Source organism: Rutidosis leptorrhynchoides, chromosome 10 (genome assembly GCF_046630445.1).
Source record: "Rutidosis leptorrhynchoides isolate AG116_Rl617_1_P2 chromosome 10, CSIRO_AGI_Rlap_v1, whole genome shotgun sequence".
Taxonomy (NCBI): Eukaryota; Viridiplantae; Streptophyta; class Magnoliopsida; order Asterales; family Asteraceae; genus Rutidosis; species Rutidosis leptorrhynchoides.
Window position 1 is genome coordinate 33,894,488 of NC_092342.1, and position 25,858 is coordinate 33,920,345.

The 25,858-nt window shown below is 36.2% G+C and overlaps 1 protein-coding gene across 1 annotated transcript; it reads right to left on the reverse strand.

Annotated features, from left to right (window-relative positions):
* Positions 1 to 253: 253 nt before the first annotated feature.
* LOC139870179 (mitogen-activated protein kinase kinase kinase 18-like) lies at positions 254 to 1,702 on the reverse strand. Its single transcript, XM_071858021.1, has one exon. It carries the CDS (start codon positions 1,601 to 1,603, stop codon positions 254 to 256), a length of 1,350 nt encoding a protein of 449 aa, XP_071714122.1. The 5' UTR covers positions 1,604 to 1,702.
* Between the last annotated feature and the right edge of the window lie 24,156 nt (positions 1,703 to 25,858).

Genomic DNA, 25,858 nt, shown 5'->3' on the forward strand with positions numbered 1-25,858 from the left:
CTCAATTGTAATTGTAATGGTAACTAGATGAATATATATAACAGACCAGGCCCGTGCATAAAAACCATGCATCTATTTGGGCCTAAGCCCGTTTCTTTCTCTCGTTTGGTTTTCATATAACAAATTAAATTTTCCGTGTGTTTAGGAGCTAGAAGGTCACAAATAAAGCTAAAAGTCTACAGTGGGAGCCGAAAGTTTATAACAGAAGCCAGCATGAGTTAAAACTTATAAGTGAAGCTAAAAGCTAAAAAACTTAGTTTCGAAGTAAACCCATGCGCATAGTAGTAGAAAATCTTATACACAAATTTAAATTAAACGTGACCAAATATTTAATTAATAAAAATATATAACGACTTAACATATGTACACTATCTCTATGTCTATACATCCAAACGACTGTTGTACGCTCTGCACTATTGGTTGTACTTTCAAGATCATAACTATAACTGGAAACAGATTCTGTATATACCAAATTTATCCCTTCATGCCCACTCACACTACCTTCATTATCAGCGGAATTAGAATATTCCGTCGTCGTTTCACGTTGTTCTAAATAATCTGAACTTGTGTCACTAGTCACGTGCCTCACCACCTCCCAACCTTCTGATCCCCAATTAACCCCTGAATTTGTAGCTAGTTTACCAATCCTCTGTTTCGCTTCCAATTTCTTCATATCCGAATTATCAATCTCCAACGTCGACTCGTTGGACGAGCTCGAATCACACCAATCAAATGCGCATCTAGGCGATAATTCATATTCATTGATCGCGATCAAGGAAGATAACGATGGTGAAGAACACGGTAGCAGAAATGGAAGGTGGAGCAGTTGATCGCAGCTCCACCTATCACTTCGCTCACGTCTCAAACACTTGTCTAAAAAATCAATTAAATCATTTGGTACTGGAGTTGACGTGTTACTCAACTCCGGTATCAATAATTCATTAGAGTATTTGATTTGACGTAAAATGTCAAATCCTATATTATGCCAGATTAGCTGTCCAGTCAGCATCTCAATGACTGTACACCCTAAGGACCAGACGTCAGATTCTGGTCCTTGATACTCTCCCCTGATAACCTCTGGGGCCATCCATAACGGACTTCCTCGTATTTTTTCATTTAACCCAAATTCGATTGCCGACCCAAAATCCGCAAGTTTCGCCAATCCCGGAGTGTTTCCGATCAACACATTCTTCCCTTTTACATCACAATGAACAATATTTTTCGAATGAATGTAGCTCAAACCTGACGTAATACACCGTGTGTAACTCCTAAGGTTCATAATATTACCTTCTGTTGCCACGTCAGCAACAGTACCATTAGGCAAGTACTCCATGTGTAAATTTCGATACACCGATGAAAACTCACACGTCACATCATCTCCTAAATAAGTAACAACATAAGGTGATGACAACGCTTTCAATATCCGAATCTCGTTCTCCAAGCATTGAACAAACTCGCTAGACGGTTTGTTCTCTACCGATTTAACCGCAAACGTAACGTTGTTAACTTCTTCAACGGCGAGACTAACCACACCGAATGACCCTCTACCGATGCAAGTTTTTCGTACCCAATTGGGTTTTGTAGCATTATTGTAACTAGCCATGTTTGTGTTGTAAGTTTTTTTTGTGAAATTGTGGGTTAAATGATTGGTATATGAGGTGTATTTATATGCATAGTACAAGATAGATAAGTATATAATAAGTGGATGGTGAATAAGAAATGTGACGTAGAGAAAAGAAGGTGAAAGCGGCGAATGATTTTATCCTAAGTTTTGTAATAATAATTATTAATATTATTGTTATTATCTACCTAATAAATAATAAAAGTACATGTGGAAGATGCGAATGAAGTTACTTGGCAAAGTTGGGTTCAAGTCTTTGAGATGTGCAAACCATGTGGACACTTACTTCTTTTATCAAATCTTTTGCAAGTTTACCTACTTTAACGAGTTTCTAATTTTTGAAAGCTTATCAACAAACTTTGTAAATTCCAGTAAAAATTGTTGTTGATAAGACTAAAACTAAGTGTGAGGTTGCGATCAATCGTAGAGTTTGAAGGGTTTTTTAGGAGCGAAAGTTATTTAAGAGATGATCAAATGAATAAAGCATTTTATTTTTTATTATTATTATTTTTTTTATTTTTTTTTAGACAACCTTATTTTCATTCAGATGTACGCAATTTAACCTAATAATCAACGTCTATTACAAATTTTTTTCGTGGCACCCTAAGATACATGAAGGTGACAACTCTTGTGAAGTAATTGTTAATAATGCAAATTCTGCGAGTCTCTACAATTTTGAATTTAACTTTTATACATGGACATCATTTTATTTGATTTAAAAGTCCAAATCATATGTACAATTTTGAATTTAACTTTTATACATGGACATCGTCGATCTCACCGTCGATTTAGGGGGACGGCGAAAGTGATTCCCGGACACCGTGTGCTCTTATATCATTTTTGAATAAGCTCGTGAACATAATGAATTCTTCTTTCATTTATATACACTAGATTGTAGATTAAGTTTATACATATGTGATATAAAACATAATTACGTGAAAAAAAATTATTTATATGTAATACTTCAAATAAATAATCGTATGTATGTGGTTAAAAATCACATAACCGTATGCATGTTGTTAAAACTGCTAAAATAATAACATTTAACACAAATTGTCTTTTTTAAATGTTCATATTTTCATGTGATCTTAATGTTTGAAAAAAAAATAAAAAAAAATAAAAATACTTCCTGCCACTTCTCCCACAAAATGATTCATTCTTCATTAAAACAATATATATATATATATATATATATATATATATATATATATATATATATATATATATAGTAGATTCAATGGAGAAGTAACCAATTGGGGGAAGCGGGGGGAACCAAATTTTTGTTTTTTTTCGTTTTTTGAAAAAACTTTGTTCACGAACATTATAGATGAAAATATGAACATTTAAAAAAGACACTTTGTAATAAATATTTTTATTTAGGCAAAAAACGCTCGAAGAAATAATATACATAACAATTATCGTGTTTTTTGAGCGTATTTTGAGGGTTTAGAAATTTTGAGTTTAGGGTTTAGATTTAGAGTTTAGATTTAAGATTTAGATTGAGTTTTTAACACGAATGGTTTAGGGTTTAGGGTTTAGGGTTTGGTGTTTAGGGTTTTGGGTTTTGGAACTAAACCCTAAACCCTAAATTGGGCTAAATTTTATAAAAAGTACTTCACAAAACATGAAAAAAAATGTTCGAAGATTAACATTCTTCACAATCAATATTATCTTGAATGTTATTTTTGTCGATCGTGTTCCTGCCTAAATAATACGAGTAACATTCATCATGAAGTATCGTTTTTAAATGTTCATATTTTCATGTAATCTTGATGCCTGAAAAAATTTTGAAAAAACCAAAATTTAAAAAAATAAAAAATTTACTTCACCCACTTCTCCCCGTTTCCCCCCTAATTGGTTACATTCTCATTGATCCTACCCCTATATATATATATATATATATATATATATATATATATATATATATATATATATATATATATATATATATATATATATATATATATATATAATTGAGTGATAAAATAAAGATTTCTTCATATTATGTAATAACTAATTCTGATCGGCCCGCGCGATGCGACGAGGGCTTTCGGTCTGCATATTCATATTTAACGTGGCGTTGTGTATGTATAGAAGGGAAAGCGGACCATGTGTTAAGACATGTTTTAATTGTAGGTGTGGTTAGCGTTTTTGGAAAAGTGTTCGTTTCGAACTTGTTAGTCTCGTTTTGCTCGTAAAATTATTACAAATTTAATGGTGGTAGTGGTGGAAAATAGCTCGTGGCGAATAGAAAGATATTGCCCGTTGAAGTGTATGGTGGGTGTTGTTTTTTGATTAAATTAAAAATAAAATTTACGTTTTTAACCTCTGATTTGTTTATACCCCTAAGGAATTGTATGGATTGAATTCTTGAGGGGGGGTGTGGTGAAAATTTGTAGTGTGAAACCATCTGGCGGAATCACAATTTTTTTTCTTTCTTGAACGACACAAAGTCCCATGAGTTTTAGTACATAAGGTTAACCCTAATACTAAAAGGCATGGGAGATATGGTCATTTTTTTCTTTCCAAACGATATGCCTCCCCCCACCCCCCCCCCCCCCCCCCCCCCCCAAAACTTTAAGTTATTCACAACTTTAGCCCCCCAAATCAGGGTACTTAATGCCTGTTGAAGTATATGGTGGGTGTTATTTTTAGATTTAAATTAAACCCTTAAAATTTACAATTTATACTCCTGGGAAATTGTATGGATTGAATTCTTGAGAGGGTTGGGGTGAAAATTTGTAGTGTGAAATCATCCGGTAGAATCACAATTTTTTTTTCTTGAACGAAACAAAGTCCCACGAGTTTTAGTATATAAGGTTAATGAGTCGGGTTGTGAGATAGAATATGTATAATCTCAAGTAGAGCCTCAGTTTAAATATGTTTAGAAAAAAAAAAGTTATTACTTCCCTGACTGTTTTCAACTCATCCCTTGTCACCACTAAATATTCGCTTGATACGGAATTCAAACTTGAAACTTCTTACAAGGAACTCAGGACGCCAACCACTAGACTATCTGGTGATGACTTTTAACTATGTTTAAACTCGAACTTAATTCGGTTGAGTCATTTAATTTACGAAGCTACACTTATAAATTGTAATCAATCAAATGTCAAACAAAATGACTTATAATGTATTTAATTTAGGCAACACTATCATATTCTTTTATTTTATTGAAGTTAATTTAGTATATAATTCAAATTCAAATGTAATTAATTAAAACATCAACTAAAAGATTTAATCTTTACGACAATGCGCAACAGTGATTTTATTTGTCCTCTTTATGATTACAAGATCCATTAGACAAATCAACCTAAAAATTTTGTTGTGTTTTAGCTATCAGGAATTAAATTAAATTAAGGGATGTCCTGTGTTTACTTTCCATGTTTAGCTACTTTAACTTCATAATTAGGCTACAAGTTCTTGGCTCGCATCAAATGCCAAAAACTTAGCTTATGACATGTATTAATCAAATCAAATTACGATCATATATTTATAAAAGTCGAAGCTAAACTTTGTGTAAAATGTCCCGTTCTTATTGATTAAAAACGTTCCATATTAATTGATTTCGTTGCGAGGTTTTGACCTCTATATGAGACGTTTTTCAAAGACTGCATTCATTTTAAAACAAACCATAACCTTTATTTCATCAATAAAGGTTTAAAAAGCTTTACGTAGATTATCAAATAATGATAATTTAAAATATCCTGTTTACACACGACCATTACATAATGGTTTACAATACAAATATGTTACAACAAAATAAGTTTCTTGAATGCAGTTTTTACACAATATCATACAAGCATGGACTCCAAATCTCGTCCTTATTTAAGTATGCGACAGCGGAAGCTCTTAATAATCACCTGAGAATAAACATGCTTAAAACGTCAACAAAAATGTTGGTGAGTTATAGGTTTAACCTATATATATCAAATCATAATAATAGACCACAAGATTTCATATTTCAATACACATCCCATACATAGAGATAAAAATCATTCATATGGTGAACACCTGGTAACCGACATTAACAAGATGCATATATAAGAATATCCCCATCATTCCGGGACACCCTTCGGATATGATATAAATTTCGAAGTACTAAAGCATCCGGTACTTTGGATGGGGTTTGTTAGGCTCAATAGATCTATCTTTAGGATTCGCGTCAATTAGGGTGTCTGTTCCCTAATTCTTAGATTACCAGACTTAATAAAAAGGGGCATATTCGATTTCGATAATTCAATCATAGAATGTAGTTTCACGTACTTGTGTCTATTTTGTAAATCATTTATAAAACCTGCATGTATTCTCATCCCAAAAATATTAGATTTTAAAAGTGGGACTATAACTCACTTTCACAGATTTTTACTTCGTCGGGAAGTAAGACTTGGCCACTGGTTGATTCACGAACCTATAACAATATATACATATATATCAAAGTATGTTCAAAATATATTTACAACACTTTTAATATATTTTGATGTTTTAAGTTTATTAAGTCAGCTGTCCTCGTTAGTAACCTACAACTAGTTGTCTACAGTTAGATGTATAGAAATAAATCGATAAATATTATCTTGAATCAATCCACGACCCAGTGTATACGTATCTCAGTATTGATCACAACTCAAACTATATATATTTTGGAATCAACCTCAACCCTGTATAGCTAACTCCAACATTCACATATAGAGTGTCTATGGTTGTTCCGAAATATATATAGATGTGTCAACATGATAGGTCGAAACATTGTATACGTGTCTATGGTATCTCAAGATTACATAATATACAATACAAGTTGATTAAGTTATGGTTAGAATATATTTGTTACCAATTTTCACGTAGCTAAAATGAGAAAAATTATCCAATCTTGTTTTACCCATAACTTCTTCATTTTAAATCCGTTTTGAGTGAATCAAATTGCTATGGTTTCATATTGAACTCTATTTTATGAATCTAAACAGAAAAAGTATAGGTTTATAGTCGAAAAAATAAGTTACAAGTCTTTTTTGTAAAGGTAGTCATTTCAGTCGAAAGAACGACGTCTAGATGACCATTTTAGAAAACATACTTCCACTTTGAGTTTAACCATAATTTTTGGATATAGTTTCATGTTCATAATAAAAATCATTTTCTCAGAATAACAACTTTTAAATCAAAGTTTATCATAGTTTTTAATTAACTAACCCAAAATAGCCCGCGGTGTTACTACGACGGCGTAAATCCGGTTTTACGATGTTTTTCGTGTTTCCAGGTTTTAAATCATTAAGTTAGCACATCATATAGATATAGAACATGTGTTTAGTTAATTTTAAAAGTCAAGTTAGAAGGATTAACTTTTGTTTGTGAACAAGTTTAGAATTAACTAAACTATGTTCTAGTGATTACAAGTTTAAACCTTCGAATAAGATAGCTTTATATGTATGAATCGAATGATGTTATGAACATCATTACTACCTTAAGTTCCTTGGATAAACCTACTGGAAAAGAGAAAAATGGATCTAGCTTCAACGGATCCTTGGATGGCTCGAAGTTCTTGAAGCAGAATCATGACACGAAAACAAGTTCAAGTAAGATCATCACTTGAAATAAGATTGTTATAGTTATAGAAATTGAACCAAAGTTTGAATATGATTATTACCTTGTATTAGAATGATAACCTACTGTAAGAAACAAAGATTTCTTGAGGTTGGATGATCACCTTACAAGATTGGAAGTGAGCTAGCAAACTTGAAAGTATTCTTGATTTTATGTAACTAGAACTTGTAGAATTTATGAAGAACACTTAGAACTTGAGAGAGATCAATTAGATGAAGAAAATTGAAGAATGAAAGTGTTTATAGGTGTTTTTGGTCGTTGGTGTATGGATTAGATATAAAGGATATGTAATTTTGTTTTCATGTAAATAAGTCATGAATGATTACTCATATTTTTTGTTATTTTATGAGATATTTCATGCTAGTTTCCAAATGATGGTTCCCACATGTGTTAGGTGACTCACATGGGCTGCTAAGAGCTGATCATTGGAGTGTATATACCAATAGTACATACATCTAAAAGCTGTGTATTGTACGAGTACGAATACGGGTGCATACGAGTAGAATTGTTGATGAAACTGAACGAGGATGTAATTGTAAGAATTTTTGTTAAGTAGAAGTATTTTGATAAGTGTATTGAAGTCTTTCAAAAGTGTATAAATACATATTAAAACACTACATGTATATACATTTTAACTGAGTCGTTAAGTCATCGTTAGTCGTTACATGTAAGTGTTGTTTTGAAACCTTTAGGTTAACGATCTTGTTAAATGTTGTTAACCCAATGTTTATAATATCAAATGAGATTTTAAATTATTATATTATCATGATATTATCATGTATGAATATCTCTTAATATGATATATATACATTAAATGTCTTTACAACGATAATCGTTACATATATATCTCGTTTAAAAATCATTAAGTTAGTAGTCTTGTTTTTACATATGTAGTTCATTGTTAATATACTTAATGATATGTTTACTTATCATAGTATCATGTTAACTATATATATATATCCATATATATGTCATCATATAGTTTTTACAAGTTTTAACGTTCGTGAATCACCGGTCAACTTGGGTGGTCAATTGTCTATATGAAACATATTTCAATTAATCAAGTCTTAACAAGTTTGATTGCTTAACATGTTGGAAAAATTTAATCATGTAAATATCAATCTCAATTAATATATATATACATGGAAAAGTTCGGGTCACTACAGTACCTACCCGTTAAATAAATTTCGTCCCGAAATTTTAAGCTGTTGAAGGTGTTGACGAATCTTCTGGAAATAGATGCGGGTATTTCTTCTTCATCTGATCTTCACGCTCCCAGGTGAACTCGGGTCCTCTACGAGCATTCCATCGAACCTTAACAATTGGTATCTTGTTTTGCTTAAGTCTTTTAACCTCACGATCCATTATTTCGACGGGTTCTTCGATGAATTGAAGTTTTTCGTTGATTTGGATTTCATCTAACGGAATAGTGAGATCTTCTTTAGTAAAACATTTCTTCAAATTCGAGACGTGGAAAGTGTTATGTACAGCCGCGAGTTGTTGAGGTAACTCAAGTCGGTAAGCTACTGGTCTGACACGATCAATAATCTTGAATGGTCCAATATACCTTGGATTTAATTTCCCTCATTTACCAAATCGAACAACGCATTTCCAAGGTGCAACTTTAAGCATGACCATCTCTCCAATTTCAAATTCTATATCTTTTCTTTTAATGTCAGCGTAGCTCTTTTGTCGACTTTGGGCGGTTTTCAACCGTTGTTGAATTTGGATGATCTTCTCAGTAGTTTCTTGTATAATCTCCGGACCCGTAATCTGTCTATCCCCCACTTCACTCCAACAAATCGGAGACCTGCACTTTCTACCATAAAGTGCTTCAAACGGCGCCATCTCAATGCTTGAATGGTAGCTGTTGTTGTAGGAAAATTCTGCTAACGGTAGATGTCGATCCCAACTGTTTCCGAAATCAATAACACATGCTCGTAGCATGTCTTCAAGCGTTTGTATCGTCCTTTTGCTCTGCCCATCAGTTTGTGGATGATAGGCAGTACTCATGTCTAGACGAGTTCCTAATGCTTGCTGTAATGTCTGCCAGAATCTTGAAATAAATCTGCCATCCCTATCAGAGATAATAGAGATTGGTATTCCATGTCTGGAGACGACTTCCTTCAAATACAGTCGTGCTAACTTCTCCATCTTGTCATCTTCTCTTATTGGCAGGAAGTGTGCTGATTTGGTGAGACGATCAACTATTACCCAAATAGTATCAAAACCACTTGCAGTCCTTGACAATTTAGTGATGAAATCCATGGTAATGTTTTCCCATTTCCATTCCGGGATTTCGGGTTGTTGAAGTAGACCTGATGGTTTCTGATGCTCAGCTTTGACCTTAGAACACGTCAAACATTCTCCTATATATTTAGCAACATCGGCTTTCATACCCGGCCACCAAAAATGTTTCTTGAGATCCTTGTACATCTTCCCCGTTCCAGGATGTATTGAGTATCTGGTTTTATGAGCTTCTCAAAGTACCATTTCTCTCATATCTCCAAATTTTGGTACCCAAATCCTTTCAGCCCTATACCGGGTTCCGTCTTTCCGAATATTAAGATGCTTCTCCGATCCTTTGGGTATTTCATCCTTTAAATTTCTCTCTTTTAAAACTCCTTGTTGCGCCTCCTTTATTTGAGTAGTAAGGTTATTATGAATCATTATATTCATAGATTTTACTCGAATGGGTTCTCTATCCTTCCTGCTCAAGGCATCGGCTACCACATTTGCCTTCCCCGGGTGGTAACGAATCTCAAAGTCGTAATCATTCAACAATTCAATCCACCTACGCTGCCTTATATTCAGTTGTTTCTGATTAAATATGTGTTGAAGACTTTTGTGGTCGGTATATATAATACTTTTGACCCCATATAAGTAGTGCCTCCAAGTCTTTAATGCAAAAACAACCGCGCCTAATTCCAAATCATGCGTCGTATAATTTTGTTCGTGAATCTTCAATTGTCTAGACGCATAAGCAATCACCTTCGTTCGTTGCATTAATACACAACCGAGACCTTGCTTTGATGCGTCACAATAAATCACAAAATCATCATTCCCTTCAGTCAATGACAATATAGGTGCCGTAGTTAGCTTTTTCTTCAATAACTGAAACGCTTTCTCTTGTTCATCATTCCATTCAAATTTCTTCCCTTTATGCGTTAATGCAGTCAAGGGTTTTGCTATTCTGGAAAAGTCTTGGATGAACCTTCTGTAGTAACCAGCTAGTCCTAAAAACTGGCGTATGTGTTTCGGAGTTTTTGGGGTTTCCCACTTTTCAACAGTTTCTATCTTTGCCGGATCCACCTTAATACCTTCTTTGTTCACTATGTGACCGAGGAATTGAACTTCTTCCAACCAAAATGCACACTTTGAAAACTTAGCGTACAATTCTTCCTTCCTCAATACTTCTAACACCTTTCTCAAATGTTCACCGTGTTCTTGGTCATTCTTTGAGTAAATAAGTATGTCATCAATGAAAACAATTACAAACTTGTCAAGGTATGGTCCACACACTCGGTTCATAAGGTCCATGAACACAGCTAGTGCATTAGTTAAACCAAACGGCATGGCCATAAACTTGTAATGACCGTAACGTGTTCTGAAAGCAGTCTTTGGAATATCATCTTCTTTCACCCGCATTTGATGATACCCGGAACGTAAGTCAATCTTTGAATAAACAGACGAGCCTTGTAGTTGATGAAATAAGTCGTCGATTCTCAGTAGTGGGTAGCGGTTCTTGATGGTAAGTTTGTTCAACTCTCGGTAGTCGATACACAACCTGAATGTACCATCTTTCTTCTTGACAAACAAAACAGGAGCTCACCACGGTGATGTGCTTGGTCGAATGAAACCACGCTCTAAAAGTTCTTGTAATTGGCTTTGCAGTTCTTTCATCTCGCTGGGTGCGAGTCTGTAAGGAGCACGAGCTATTGGTGCAGCTCCTGGTACAAGATCTATTTGAAATTCAACGGATCGATGTGGGGGTAATCCCGGTAATTCTTTCGGAAATACATCGGGAAATTCTTTTGCAATGGGAACATCATTGATGCTCTTTTCTTCAGTTTGTACTTTCTCGACGTGTGCTAGAACAGCATAGCAACCTTTTCTTATTAGTTTTTGTGCCTTCAACTTACTAATAAGATGTAGCTTCATGTTGCCCTTTTCTCCGTACACCATTAAGGGTTTTCCTTTTTCTCGTATAATGCGAATTGCATTTTTGTAACAAACGATCTCTGCTTTCACTTCTTTCAACCAGTCCATACCGATTATCACATCAAAACTCCCTAACTCTACTGGTATCAAATCAATCTAAAATGTTTCGCTAACCAGTTTAATTTCTCGATTCCGACATATATTATCTGCTGAAATTAATTTACCATTTGCTAATTCGAGTAAAAATTTACTATCCAAAGGCGTCAATGGACAACTTAATTTAGCACAAAAATCTCTACTCATATAGATTATATCCGCACCCGAATCAAATAAAACGTAAGCAGATTTATTGTCAATAAGAAACGTACCCGTAACAAGCTCCGGGTCTTCCTGTGCCTCTGCCGCATTAATATTGAAAACTCTTCCGCGGCCTTGTCCATTCGTGTTCTCCTGGTTCGGGAAATTTCTAATAATGTGGCCCAGTTTTCCACATTTATAACAAACTACATTGGCATAACTTGCCCCGACACTACTTGCTCTGCCATTACTCGTTCCGACACCATTTGTTCCTTTCGTTCTATTAACCCCTGGTCCGTAGACCTCACACTTCGCCGCGCTATGACCATTTCTTTTACACTTGTTGCAAAATTTGGTGCAGAACCCCGAGTGATACTTTTCACACCTTTGGCATAGCTGCTTCTGATTGTTGTTGTTGTTGCGGTTATTATTGTTGTTGGGATGATTGTTGTAGTTGCTGTTGTTGTTGTTGTTGTTGTTGTTGTTGTTGGGCCGTTTGTTGTAGTTGCGATTGATGTTGCGATTGTTGGGATAATTGTTGCGATTATTGTTGTAATTGCTGTTGTTGTTGTATTGGTAATTCTTATCACCGTTTTCCTCCCACTTTCTTTTGACTTGCTTCACATTGGCCTCTTCAGCAGTCTGTTATTTAATTCTTTCTTCAATCTGGTTCACTAGTTTGTGAGCCATTCTACATGCCTGTTGTATGGAGGTGGGCTCGTGTGAACTTATATCTTCTTGGATTCTTTCCGGTAATCCTTTCACAAACGCGTCGATCTTCTTTTCCTCATCTTCGAATGCTCTCGGACACAATAGGCACAATTTTGTGAATCGTCTTTCGTACGTGGTAATATCAAATCCTTGGGTTCGTAACCCTCTAAGTTCTGTCTTGAGCTTATTGACCTCGGTTCTGGGACGGTACTTCTCGTTCATCAAGTGCTTGAATGCTGACCACGGTAGTGCGTACGCATCGTCTTGTCCCACTTGCTCTAGATAGGTATTCCACCATGTTAACGCAGAACCTGTAAAGGTATGCGTAGCGTACTTCACTTTGTCCTCTTCAGTACACTTACTTATGGCAAACACCGATTCGACCTTCTCGGTCCACTGTTTCAATCCGATCGGTCCTTCGGTTCCATCAAATTCCAAAAGTTTGCAGGCAGTGAATTCTTTGTAGGTGCATCCTACACGATTTCCTGTACTGCTAGATCCAAGGTTATTGTTGGTATGTAGTGCAGCCTGTACTGCGGCTATGTTTGAAGCTAGAAAAGTACGGAATTCCTCTTCATTCATATTCACGGTGTGTCGAGTAGTCGGTGCCATTTCCTTCAAAATAGTCAAATGGAACAAGTTAATCATACAGAATATTAAGAGTAGTTAATAGTATTTCGTAGCATAATATGAACTCATTTATAAAAGCTTTTTCTTCATATTAGCGTTTTATAAGTTTAAATTCGGGTAGTACCTACCCGTTAAGTTCATACTTAGTAGCTAATATACAATTCAACTACTACAATTCTATATGAAAAACTGATTATAATAATATTTCGCGTTCAAACTTTTACACAATATTTTACAAACTTACAATACCGCTTATTTTACATATAGCATGAAATATAGCACACAATAAATTTGATACAAGATGGTTGTGAAGATAATTCTAGCTAGTACACAAGTCGTTCAGCAAAGGCAATAAAGACACGTAATTCATATGTCCAGAAACAAGTCATGCATTCTAGTTTTACTAGGATTACTTCCCATCCTTGGTCTTGTGGAACATAACCGTTATGGCCGTTGATAAGACAGCGTGTTGTAACGTCGTCAAAGGGATGAGGGTTACGTAATGTCCAACAGTCCCGTAACAATCTAAAAACCTCATTTCTTACCCCAATTACCGACTCCGTCACTTGTGAGAACGTTTTGTTTAATAGTTGTAGCCCGATGTTCTTATTCTCACTTTGGTGAGAAGCGAACATTACTAATCCGTAAGCATAACATGCTTCTTTATGTTGCATGTTAGCCGCTTTTTCTAAATCACGAAGTCCAATATTCGGATATATTGAGTCAAAATAATTTCTTAACCCATTGCGTAAAATAGCATTTGGGTTCCCCGCAATATATGCGTCAAAGTAAACACATCGTAACTTATGGATTTCCCAATGTGATATCCGCCATCTTTCGAACGAAAGCCTTTTATAAACCAAGGCATTCTTGGAACGTTCTTCGAATGTCTTACAAACTGATCTCGCCTTAAATAGTTGTGCCGAAGAATTCTGACCGACTCTAGACAAGATTTCATCAATCATGTCTCCGGGTAGGTCTCTTAAAATATTGGGTTGTCTATCCATTTTGTGTTTTTATACTGTAAAATAGACAAGAGTTAGATTCATAAAAAAAATACTTATTAATACAAGCAATTTTTACATATATCATAAAGCATAAGCACACTATATTACATATAATACACCACACGAATACAACTATCTTATTCCGACTCGCTTGTTTCTTCTTCTTCGGTTTTGGTTCATTTTGCCAAGTTTCTAGGGATATATGATGTTCCCCTAATACGAGCCGTAGTTTTCCACATTGGTTTAGAAAAACCTGGTGGTTTAGAGGTTCCCGGGTCATTGTTACAACTTAAGGACTTCGGGGGTTGACGATACATATAAAGTTCATCGGGGTTGGAATTAAATTTCTCTATTTTTATGCCTTTTCCCTTATTATTTTCTTTTGCCTTTTTAAATTCAGTTGGGGTAATTTCTATAACATCATCGAAATTCTCGCCGGAATCCGATTCATCGGAGAATTGGTAATCCTCCCAATATTTTGCTTCCTTGGCGGAAACACCATTGACCATAATTAACCTTGGTCGGTTGGTTGAGGATTTTCTTTTACTTAACCGTTTTATTATTTCCCCCACCGGTTCTATTTCTTCATCCGGTTCCGATTCTTCTTCCGGTTCCGATTCTTCTTCCGGTTCCGATTCTTCTTCCGGTTCCGACTCTTCTTCCGGTTCCTCTTCGGGAACTTGTGAATCAGTCCACGAATCATTCCAATTTACATTTGACTCTTCATTATTATTAGGTGAGTCAATGGGACTTGTTCTAGAGGTAGACATCTATCACATAATATCAAACGCGTTAAGAGATTAATATATCACATAATATTCACATGTTAAAAATATATAGTTTCCAACAAAATTTGTTAAGCAATCATTTTTCAAGTAAACACGGTCGAAGTCCAGACTCACTAATGCATCCTAACAAACTCGATAAGACACACTAATGCAAAATTCTGGTTCTCTAAGACCAACGCTCGGATACCAACTGAAATGTCCCGTTCTTATTGATTAAAAACGTTCCATATTAATTGATTTCGTTGCGAGGTTTTGACCTCTATATGAGACGTTTTTCAAAGACTGCATTCATTTTAAAACAAACCATAACCTTTATTTCATCAATAAAGGTTTAAAAAGCTTTACGTAGATTATCAAATAATGATAATCTAAAATATTCTGTTTACACACGACCATTACATAATGGTTTACAATACAAATATGTTACAACAAAATAAGTTTCTTGAATGCAGTTTTTACACAATATCATACAAGCATGGACTCCAAATCTCGTCCTTATTTAAGTATGCGACAGCGGAAGCTCTTAATAATCACCTGAGAATAAACATGCTTAAAAAGTCAACAAAAATATTGGTGAGTTATAGGTTTAACCTATATATATCAAATCATAATAATAGACCACAAGATTTCATATTTCAATACACATCCCATACATAGAGATAAAAATCATTCATATGGTGAACACCTGGTAACCGACATTAACAAGATGCATATATAAGAATATCCCCATCATTCCGGGACACCCTTCGGATATGATATAAATTTCGAAGTACTAAAGCATCCGGTACTTTGGATGGGGTTTGTTAGGCTCAATAGATCTATCTTTAGGATTCGCGAAAATCATGAGGGCAAAATGTTTTGCACGATCGAAGCATAGGGCTGAAAAGCACAGCGGGCACAATCCTAACCAGAAATCGTCAAAAAAGGAGCAACTTCCAGAAAGCAGTCGACCAAAAAGAGCTAAATCTCAAAAGAATTCTGGAAGTGGTGGGCAATTCAATAGAAAATCGATGGAAAACAGCATGGAACTAGGTGACTTTGCAAAGCAAATTGGCCTAGAATGGGAGAATGATCAGGTTTAATCTAGCCTTTTCCTTCTTTCTCGTTTTTGTAATTGTTGATATCATGAAAATCCTATCACTTAATATTCGAGGGTTTAGGAAGGGGAAAGATTGTAAAATGGGCGATTGTAGAAAACTTATAACTCGTGAAAAACCATTTGTCGTAGCTTTGCAAGAAACAAAATGCAATCATGTCACTAGCAATTGGGTCTCTGTGATATGGGGATCAAATGAGTTTGATTTTATCCAGAAAGAAAAGGTCGGGAATTCTGGGGGAATGATGTTAATTTGGGACACAAATGAATTTGTTGCTGAAAAAACAATGATTGGAGACTTTTACATTGCCGTTAAAGGGAAGTGGAAAGGTAGGGGGATTGATTCCACTATTGTTAATGTTTACGACCCACATGATGATTCTAACAAGAAAAAAATGTGGTCGAGTCTTGAACAAATTATAGGTAACGAAGACACACCTTGGGTTCTCTGCGGCGATTTCAATGAAGTTCGAGATGAAACGGAAAGGCTGAATTGCGAATTTATCGAGAAAAGAGCTAAATGGTTTAACGAATTAATTCACAAAACAAAGCTAATAGATGTTCTCATGGGAGGAAGGAGGTTTACTAGGATTTGTGACAATGGAATCAAGTTTAGCAAGATCGATAGATTTTTGGTTTAAGAGGATTTTAGCAATATATGGGATGAAATTTCTGTGCTTGCTTTGGAACGAAAACTGTCAGACCACTGTCCTATAATTCTTCGTGACAAACATATCGATTTTGGCCTGAAACCCACAAAAATATTTGATGAATGGCTTGATTTAGATGGGGTAGAAAACGTAGTTTGTGAAGCTTGGAACAAATGTCAAGATGGCAGGCGCATGGACTGTAAATTGCGAAACAAACTGAAAGAGGTGAAATTGGCACTAAAGGAATACAGTCATAAGTCGATGGGAAAGTTAGATGCAGAAATTGAGGGCCTTAAGAAATCTGTGGCCGATTGGGAGAGGGAAGCGGAGAATAGACAACTCACCAATAATGAAAGAGAGGAATGGCTCGATGTGAGAAAAAGGTGGAATGAAAAAGAAAAGATTAAAGCAGGCATGATGAAACAAAAGTCAAGAGTCAAATGGATCGCCGAAGGTGACGAGAATACCAAGTTTTTCCACTCCTCCATAAGAAGAAGGTACAATAAACGAAACATAAGAGGACTAGTTATAAACGGGGAGTGGAATGAAGACCCCATCGAAATCAAAAGTGCAGTGGCAAACCATTTCATGTCACTTTTCAAAAACACGAGCTCGAGCACGAGAAACATGAAGCTGTCAAACGAGATAAATATATGCACCTCCAATCAGGTCTCGGCCGAACAGAATGAGCTGTTGGAGTGCAGGTTCACAGAAAGCGAAGTGTTAAACGCGATAAAGGAGTGTTGTAGCTCGAAAGCTCCAGGACCGGACGGATTTAAATTCAAGTTTTTCAAGCTCCATTGGGATTTAATCAAAGGCGATATCGTGGAAGCCCTTAATTGTCTCTGGGACAAATGTGAAATCTCCAATGGTTGCAATGCTTCCTTTATTACTTTGGTACCGAAAAAGGCCGATCCCCTAAACCTTAATGACTTTCGGCCAATAAGCTTGATAGGGAGCTACTACAAAATTCTTGCGAAGGTCCTATCCATACGAATTAGAAAAGTAATTCCGAACCTCATTGGTGACGAACAAAGTGCGTTTATAAAAGGAAGATATATCCTTGACGGTGCACTCATCGCGAACGAAGCCATTGAATATCTCAAAAGAAATAGAAGAAAGAGCCTCTTGTTCAAAGTAGATTTCGAAAAGGCTTTTGATAGCCTAAGTTGGGATTTCCTTTTGGATGTGATGAATAAAATGAGGTTCGGGGTCAAATGGAGGAAATGGATGTTAGCTTGTTTCAAATCGGCATCCGTCTCCGTCTTAGTCAATGGATCTCCCACACAAGAGTTCAAACTTGAAAGAGGAGTTCGGCAAGGGGATCCGCTATCGCATTTTCTATTCATTATAGCGACGGAAGGTTTGAACCTACTTACAAAAAAGGCAATTGATAGTGGTCTATTCAAAGGTGTCGAGATTGGTGCGGATAAGGTTTGTATTTCTCATCTCCAATACGCGGATGACACGATCTTTCTAGGAGAATGGAGTAGGCAAAACTTTGGTAACTTAATGAAACTTCTCATTTGCTTCGAGAGGGTGTCCGGTCTTAAAGTCAACTACCATAAGAGTCTAATTTTTGGCATTGGGGTAACGGTGGATGAGGTAGAACAAATGGCCCTCCGTGGTAATTGCAAGGTCGGAAAATTCCTAAGCACCTATCTAGGACTACCAATTGGGAAAAAAATGAATCGAGAAGAAAGTTGGGATCCCGTGATAGATAAATTTAAATCGAGACTCGCGGATTGGAAAGCAAGAGCGATTTCATTTGGTGGAAGGTTGACGCTAGTCAATTCGGTCCCGGCGAGTGTCCTAAAGAAATTAGAGAGCATTAGACGAAACTTTTTCTGGGGCGGGACGGGTGAGTGTTCAAAAATACCTTGGGTTAAATGGGAGGACTCTCTTTTGCCGTATAGCAAAGGGGGTCTAAACATTGGGTCACTTTTGGGAAAAAATCTCGCTCTTTTGAGAAAATGGTTTTGGAGAGTCAAAATCGAGTCAATGTCTCTTTGGGTAAAAGTTTTAAAAAGCATTTATGGTACTAACGGATTACTCATACCTCAAGGTCCTTATAGGCCGAGAGGGAGGGGTACCACTTGGCAAAATATTGTTCGTGCAGGATGCGATATCGAGAAACTTGGCCTGAATTTCAGCACTTCAATCATTAGGCAGATTGGTGATGGCGGTAACACGAGCTTCTGGGCTGACCCATGGTTATCCGACGGCCCACTGATGGATCAGTTTAAGAGACTTCACCACCTTGATGCAAATCCGAATGCTACTGTACGGGATCAAGTTCAATGGAATGGCAGCTCGTGGCAACCTTCATGGCATTGGAACCGTGAGCTCTTAGGCCGAAACAAAGACGATTTACAGCGGCTGACTAGTCTAATCGACATGTATGCGAAAGTGGACAGGTGTACGGATGTTTGGTTCTGGAAATTTGCGACTAACGGTATTTTCACTACAAAAAAGTTAGCAAAATTAATTGATGCGAAAAAATTGTTGGATGATCGAGCAAGGCAGGAAACACTTAAAAATAATCTAGTTCCGAGCAAAGTGGAAGTCTTTATGTGGCGAGTTCTAAGGAGACGCATCCCAACCCGCGTCAAATTGGATAAACGTGGAATAAATTTAGACTCCGTGAGATGCCCCGTTTGCGACGATGATGTGGAGACAATCGACCACTCCTTAATCCTATGCCGACATACTCTTGATGTGTGGGAGAGGATTTATAGGTGGTGGGGATTGGGTCCGGTGGTTAATCTAAGTATCAACGAGGCTTTTCGAGGAAAAAACAACCAAAGAATGTCGTTGCTAGGTTCTCAAATTTGGCAGGCTTTGGAATGGGCGTGCGCTTACCTTGTGTGGAACAACCGTAACCAAAAAGTCTTCTCAAACAAAGGTTGGAACGGACCCTTAGCTCTTATGGAGATTCAACTCAAGTCATTCGATTGGATTTCCTCCCGGGTCAAGAACTTGAAGATGGATTGGTTAACATGGCTTCATAATCCGAGTTTTTATCTCCTTTAAGTCGATGATTTTATTTTTTCTTTACTGTTATGATACCTTAGTTGCTGTCTCAGCAACCTGGGTTCCCAAATACAGCTAGTCGCGGTTTTTAAGCCTTCATTTGTATCCTGTTCGCGTTTGTATACATGGGCTGGGCTCCCATCTGTTTAGCCCTTCGAGTTTTAATAAAATTCATTTGCTTTTCGAAAAAAAAAAAAAAGGTTACCGAATACGCGATACACATGGAGCTGTCCTAGTTTCTTAAGATAATAACTAATTCTAGTGTATACTTTTTATATTTCATGGTTACGGATAAGTTAAAGTATTCATATTAATTGGATACACTAATTTTAAAATGTTTCATTAACTATAATTTGTCATCACATAAATACCATAGCTATTCATTATAGTTTTTGTCTTTTTTCATTGAGCGTAATATATGAAAGTGTTTACATATTTTTTAAAATAAAAAAAATTAGTAATGTACACTTACTGTAAAATAATTAAATTTAAATTAACATTTCTACTATTTATAATTTTTTAACTTATAAAAAAGTTAGCGTTATCATACATGTGGCCAAAAAGGCCTCGATAAGGGGTCCGAGAGAAACGAATAAAAAAAATTCGGTAGTTCATCCATAAACACATGAAGTATTGCTGGTCTCACGTACGCTAACATGGCAAGAAATGATTGGTACAAGCAGTGGAAATCAAGGCATATACGATCGATAGACACCGACCAAAGGCCAATTCTATCCAGACCATCTCACGACGTTAAACAGCAATTATTTTAAGACTAGATCATTCCACTCTATGCCGTACATATTTATTACTCCCTCCGTCTCACCACAAGTGTCTACATTTCCATTTTGGGATATTCCATTACAAGTGTCCACTTTGTGTTTCAACCAATGAGAAGAGGTTATTCTGGAGAGAGAAGATTTCTGATTGGTGGAGAATGAAGTTAGTGAGATTTCCTAAAACTGTGTGGAAAAAATAAGTGAACACTTGTAATGGGACGGAGGGAGTATTTTATTATATAACTGAGTCTCATCACATTAGTATTTTCTTTTTATCACTAAACAATAACTAATATAGTGTCATTTATGATACCTTTCTTCAACTATTAAATTAATTTATTTGATCATAATATATATATATTTAAGAACAATGTACAATAAAAAAAATTATATTCCGTATACAATACAATAATAAAAAATGGGGGAGTGTGTGAGAGAGAAAGTGATGTTAGAGCGAGAAACTAAACTAGGTCAGGGCGGAACAAGCGGGACGCGAATTCGGTACAACGGTAGGCTTCAAGATCGGTTAACTAGGCTATTTGGAATCAAACTAACTTCGTTCATGTTCTTCAACTTCCCAGAAAGTTGGGGTGTGGAAGATTTATGTAAGAAGTTCAAATCGATTGGAGACATTAGGGATGTGTACATGGCGCAGAAACGATTACGTAACAGCCAGAGGTTTGCTTTTGTAAGATTTGGGAATGTACATTGTGCTGATCAACTCTTAACAGTGTTGGAGAAAATCAAGTTCAATGGTACACCAATTAGAATTTTCAAGGCAAAAGACAGAGAAGAAGGTTACAACTACAGGCAGAAAGGTTACAATGGCGCAGAAACGACTCAAATCATTAAAACATAATAAAAAATGTTGTAAATATATTTTGAACATACTTTGATATATATGTACATATTTGTTATAGGTTCGTGAATCGACCAGTGGCCAAGTCTTATTTTCCGACGAAGGAAAAATCTGTGAAAGTGAGTTATAGTCCCACTTTTAAATCTAATATTTTTGGGATGAGAATACATGCAGTTTTATAAAGGTTTTACAAAATAGACACAAGTACTTGAAACTACATTGTATGGTTGGATTATTATACCGAATATTGCCCATTCAAGTCTGGTAACCTAAGAATTAGGGAAATGGCCCCTAATTGACGCGAATCCTAAAGATAGATCTACGGGCACTAACTCCCCCCATACAGGAAAATGGTATGCTTTAGTATTTCGAGTTATTAATACAGATGGATTTCTGTTTTGGGGATATTCTATATGCATTTTGTTAATGTCGGTTACCAGGTGTTCAACATATGAATGGTTTTTATGCAGTTCGCATGTTATTGAAAAATGAAAATGGAAATCTTGTGTTCTATTATTATGATTTAATAAATATATAGGTTAAACCTATAAGTCACCAACATTTTTTATTGACGTTTAAAGCATGTTTATTCTCAGGTGATTATTAAGAGCTTCCGCCGCTGCATGCTAAAATATGGACAAGATTCGGTGTCAGCATGCTTGTATAATATTGTTTAAAACTGCATTCGAGATTTACTTTGTTGTAACATATTAATATTGTAAACCAATATGTATTGGTAGTGTGTAAGTGTGATATTTTTAGATTATCATTTCTTGATAATCTAGGTAGTGTCCTTTTATTCTTGTCGAAAAAATAAAGGTTATGGTTTGTTTTAAAAAACAAATGCAGTCTTTGAAAAACGTCTCATATAGAGGTCAAAACCTCGCAAAGAGATCAATTAATATGAAACGTTTATAATCGATATGAACGGGACATTTCAACATCTACCTTTTTAAGGTATGATTCTATCTTTACTCTATTGTTTAGTCTATTTTATTTATTTTAATTGTTTATGTTCGTCTTCTGCTATGAACTAAACGTTCATAGTGGTTACGTGGACGAAAACTGAACTTCATCTGGGAATTAGATGAAGCCGCCGGCTTCACCTGTCCAAGCCGCCGCTTGGCTGGAACAAAGCCGCCGGCTTCGTGTGCTTTATCCGTACAGTTTCTAGTTCTTTTCCAGATCTGTGTGGTCGAGTTTCTGTAATGACGTTTGAACTGTTTTGAATCTGTTTTGCTTAAATATACTTGTTTGCCATGCTTAATGATTAAATAACATGATTTTAGTTTTGATTAGTACTTGATCCGATGATCTATTATTCGATTCATGCTACTTGTTTAGATCTAGTCCATCAAACTTGTTAAATTGGATTGCATGAAACTAAGTTAAAAAGCTTAATAGTGATAAACTTGTTTAATTGGAATTACGCTTATATAATAGAGTTTGATATTGTTAGGCTTAATCGAAGAACCTTTATTTGGATTTTTTTAATTAATGATTGCATGAGAACTTAGTAGTAATGGACTTTCAGCTAGTAACTTGAGTTGATCTATTTGGTGTTTAATAGCTTAAATAATTTGTCAGTCTATTTGCATGATGATCCTCATCACAAGATTAATATGTATCATGTAATTGAATTGAACATGAAGAACTGAGATGTTAGTCATGCACATCACGTGTCTAGCATATGCTTTAAGTCCTACTTGTTGAATGATATGCAACACTTAGTTTAACCTATTAAGGGATAATAGTTAGTCTATGATTATTATTCTGCTTTGTGTTAATATAAGTTATGAAACTTGCCTAATATGATTCCCGTATGAGTTAGTCGTTCATGTAACTACCTTTATTATTATCTGTTTATTTTGAATCTTCAATCCCTTTACTTTATTGCTTTGTTTATCTTTAAAGCATCTCTTTCCTAAGAGATAAGAATCTATCCCATAAAAGACATAAAAATCTATCTTTAATTCTTTAATAAGAATTATACTATTTAAATAAAACAACTCTTATCTGCATCTACGCTCTCTTGGGACGATAACCTAAAAAATTAAAATACTACATCTGATCGGGTTTTGTTGCTCGTTAGGGTGTTAAAGTGTATTAATAAAGGTTTAATAAATTTAAAAGTTGAAAGATAAGTTAAGCACTATTGCACACACTTTTGACACATCAACTTTTTGGCACCGCTGCCGGGGAGCGCGGTAAATACGAAAATTAGATATACTTTTGTAACACCCTGTTTTTGTTTCTGATTTTGTAGTAGGTCGGGACGCTGTCCAGATAGGAGGGACGCCGTCCAGCAACAAAAGGTGGGACGCCGTCCCGATAGGGGGGAAGCCATCCAGCAACAAAAGGTGGGACGCCGTCCAAAGTTTGGGACGCCGTCCAAACGGTCTGTCGAGCCAGCTGTTTTAATTATTTTAAAAGGGGTAAAATGGTAAAATCACTTAGATGCCGGTTTGGACCCTTCAATGCTGGTTCCTTGGTCATTTGTGGATCATATATCATCTTCACAAACACTCCCAACATTATTTAGAGAGAGAGGAGAAGTTCTAGAGAGAGAGAGGTGGATTTGGAGAAGGAGTCGGATTCTCGCAAAAACTCGGGTTCTAAAGTTGTTCATCTCGCTCCTAGCTACGTTGTGGTGGTATTGGTAAGCTCAAACTCCGAATTTCATTTGTTAGATTTGATGTTCAAGTTAGGGTTTTGAGCTAGATTGTTGTGAAACCCTTTTAGATGATGAAGTAGGTTCATGGTGACTTGTTAATCTTGTCACTTGGCGGGTTTTGGGTTGGTTGACGTTTTAGCCTTGATTAGGGTTTGATCTTGAGTTTAATCACTAGGTTTAGTGATTATGGAAGTGTTGAAACTCTTTTGGGTGAGTTTGGCTAACTAATTTTGAAATGGGTCAAAATTAGGGTTTTGGTGTCAAAATGGGTATGACACGTGTTTAACACTTGTGTTCGGGTTTAATTGGCGTGTTAGGACCATTTTCACTCGTGTTAGTGATTATTGGTTAGTTTGGGCGCGTTTCGTGCTTAGAAGTGCAAATAGGTCGAATTTGCACTAGGTGTCAATTGGGTTGGTTTGTAAGTCAACCCTAATTGTGTTGTTGTGTTTGTGATAATGGAATAGGTACTTTCCATTTGGCGCGTTGCGGTTTACTTGGAAGCATTCATCAAGACGACTAGGTGAGTGTTAATATCCTATATGCATATGTATGTGTAGGATGGGTGCGGGTCGGGAGAAGGGGCTCTCGCTTGTAGAGCTTGCTTCTCGTATAGGTGGAATTATTGGACTTGTGTATAGGTCCAATTGGCACGGTTGTGCGTTTTGGTTGACCACGTTGGCGAGGTGCACACTTTGTGTGTACGTTATCACATAGGCGTGTGATGTGGACTTATATAACCCCAATGACGAAGGGTTAATATAGTGAGTGGAATAATTATATGCGTAGGTATATAATGTATCTATTTGTTGTAGCTTGAAATGTGTAGTGTCGAGGTGTTAAGACACCACGTTTCACGTGAAGAGTGTCGCATCGAGGTGTTAAGATGCCACTCGGGGTGAAGCATCGAGGTGTTAAGATGCCACCTAGGGGTGTAGTGTCGAGGTGTTAAGACACCACTCCGTAAAATAATGAGTGAAGCATCGAGGTGTTAAGATGCCACTCGGGGTGAAGTGCCAAGGTGTTAAGGTGCCACCCTAGGGGTTAGTGATACGAGGTGTTAAGTACCCTAACGGATGTTATGAACATCGATGACTTGTTTCGCGAAGTCATTCCCTTGCGAAGATTTGGTTAACCATGGTTATTGTGTTGTAAGCGTAAGCAAATTATATATATATATATATATATATATATATATATATATATATATATATATATATATATATATATATATATATATATATATATATATTGTATACATATAATGTTGTATTGTCGTGATGTAGCTAACTCTCCGGGTGTAGCTTATTGGCATTGTTCACATTGTTGTTGGTGAACTTATATTTTGTTGATGTACCTTTAGCTCGTTGCTTAGTGATCTTACGGTATGCTTAGACTAGCTTGCCTTTATGCTTGGATGCTCCGGTATACGGTATTTGATTTTGTGAGGCGTGTCCATTTTATGCATATATATGTATGTAGTATATTATCATTCACTAAGCGTTAACTTACCCTCTCGTTGTTTACATTTTTATAGATTGCACGGATGCGGTGGCTCGGGTAAGCGCGGGGACTAGTGGACTTGCGTAGTTGCTTTAGAAGACTTGCTTTTGGATTTGATTAGGATTGGGTAGCGTGTCCCCAATCCCATGCTCGGTCTATGTTTATGTATAAACTAATGGGTCGAAATAGTCACTTGTGGTATTTTGGGTCGATGTGGGCCCGGTGTCGTAAAACTCGGTTTTTATTGTGGAAAACTCCTAGTTTAAACTATTGTAGTCTATTGTGAAAGTGTTTTGGTTTAAAAGTGTCGGGAAGCGGGTTTTCGCCCGCGTGTGTTCGAAAAACTGATCAGAATGTTTTAGTACATCTGGACGCCGTCCCAGATGGCTGGACGCCGTCCCAGTCTTAAGTTCTGGATGCCGTCCAAGCTTTTGGACGCCGTCCAGATCAACTG

Coding starts and splice junctions, on each gene's coding strand:
- LOC139870179 (XM_071858021.1), bottom strand. CDS start 1,603: ATGGCTAGTTACAATAATGCTACAAAACCCAATTGGGTACGAAAAACT.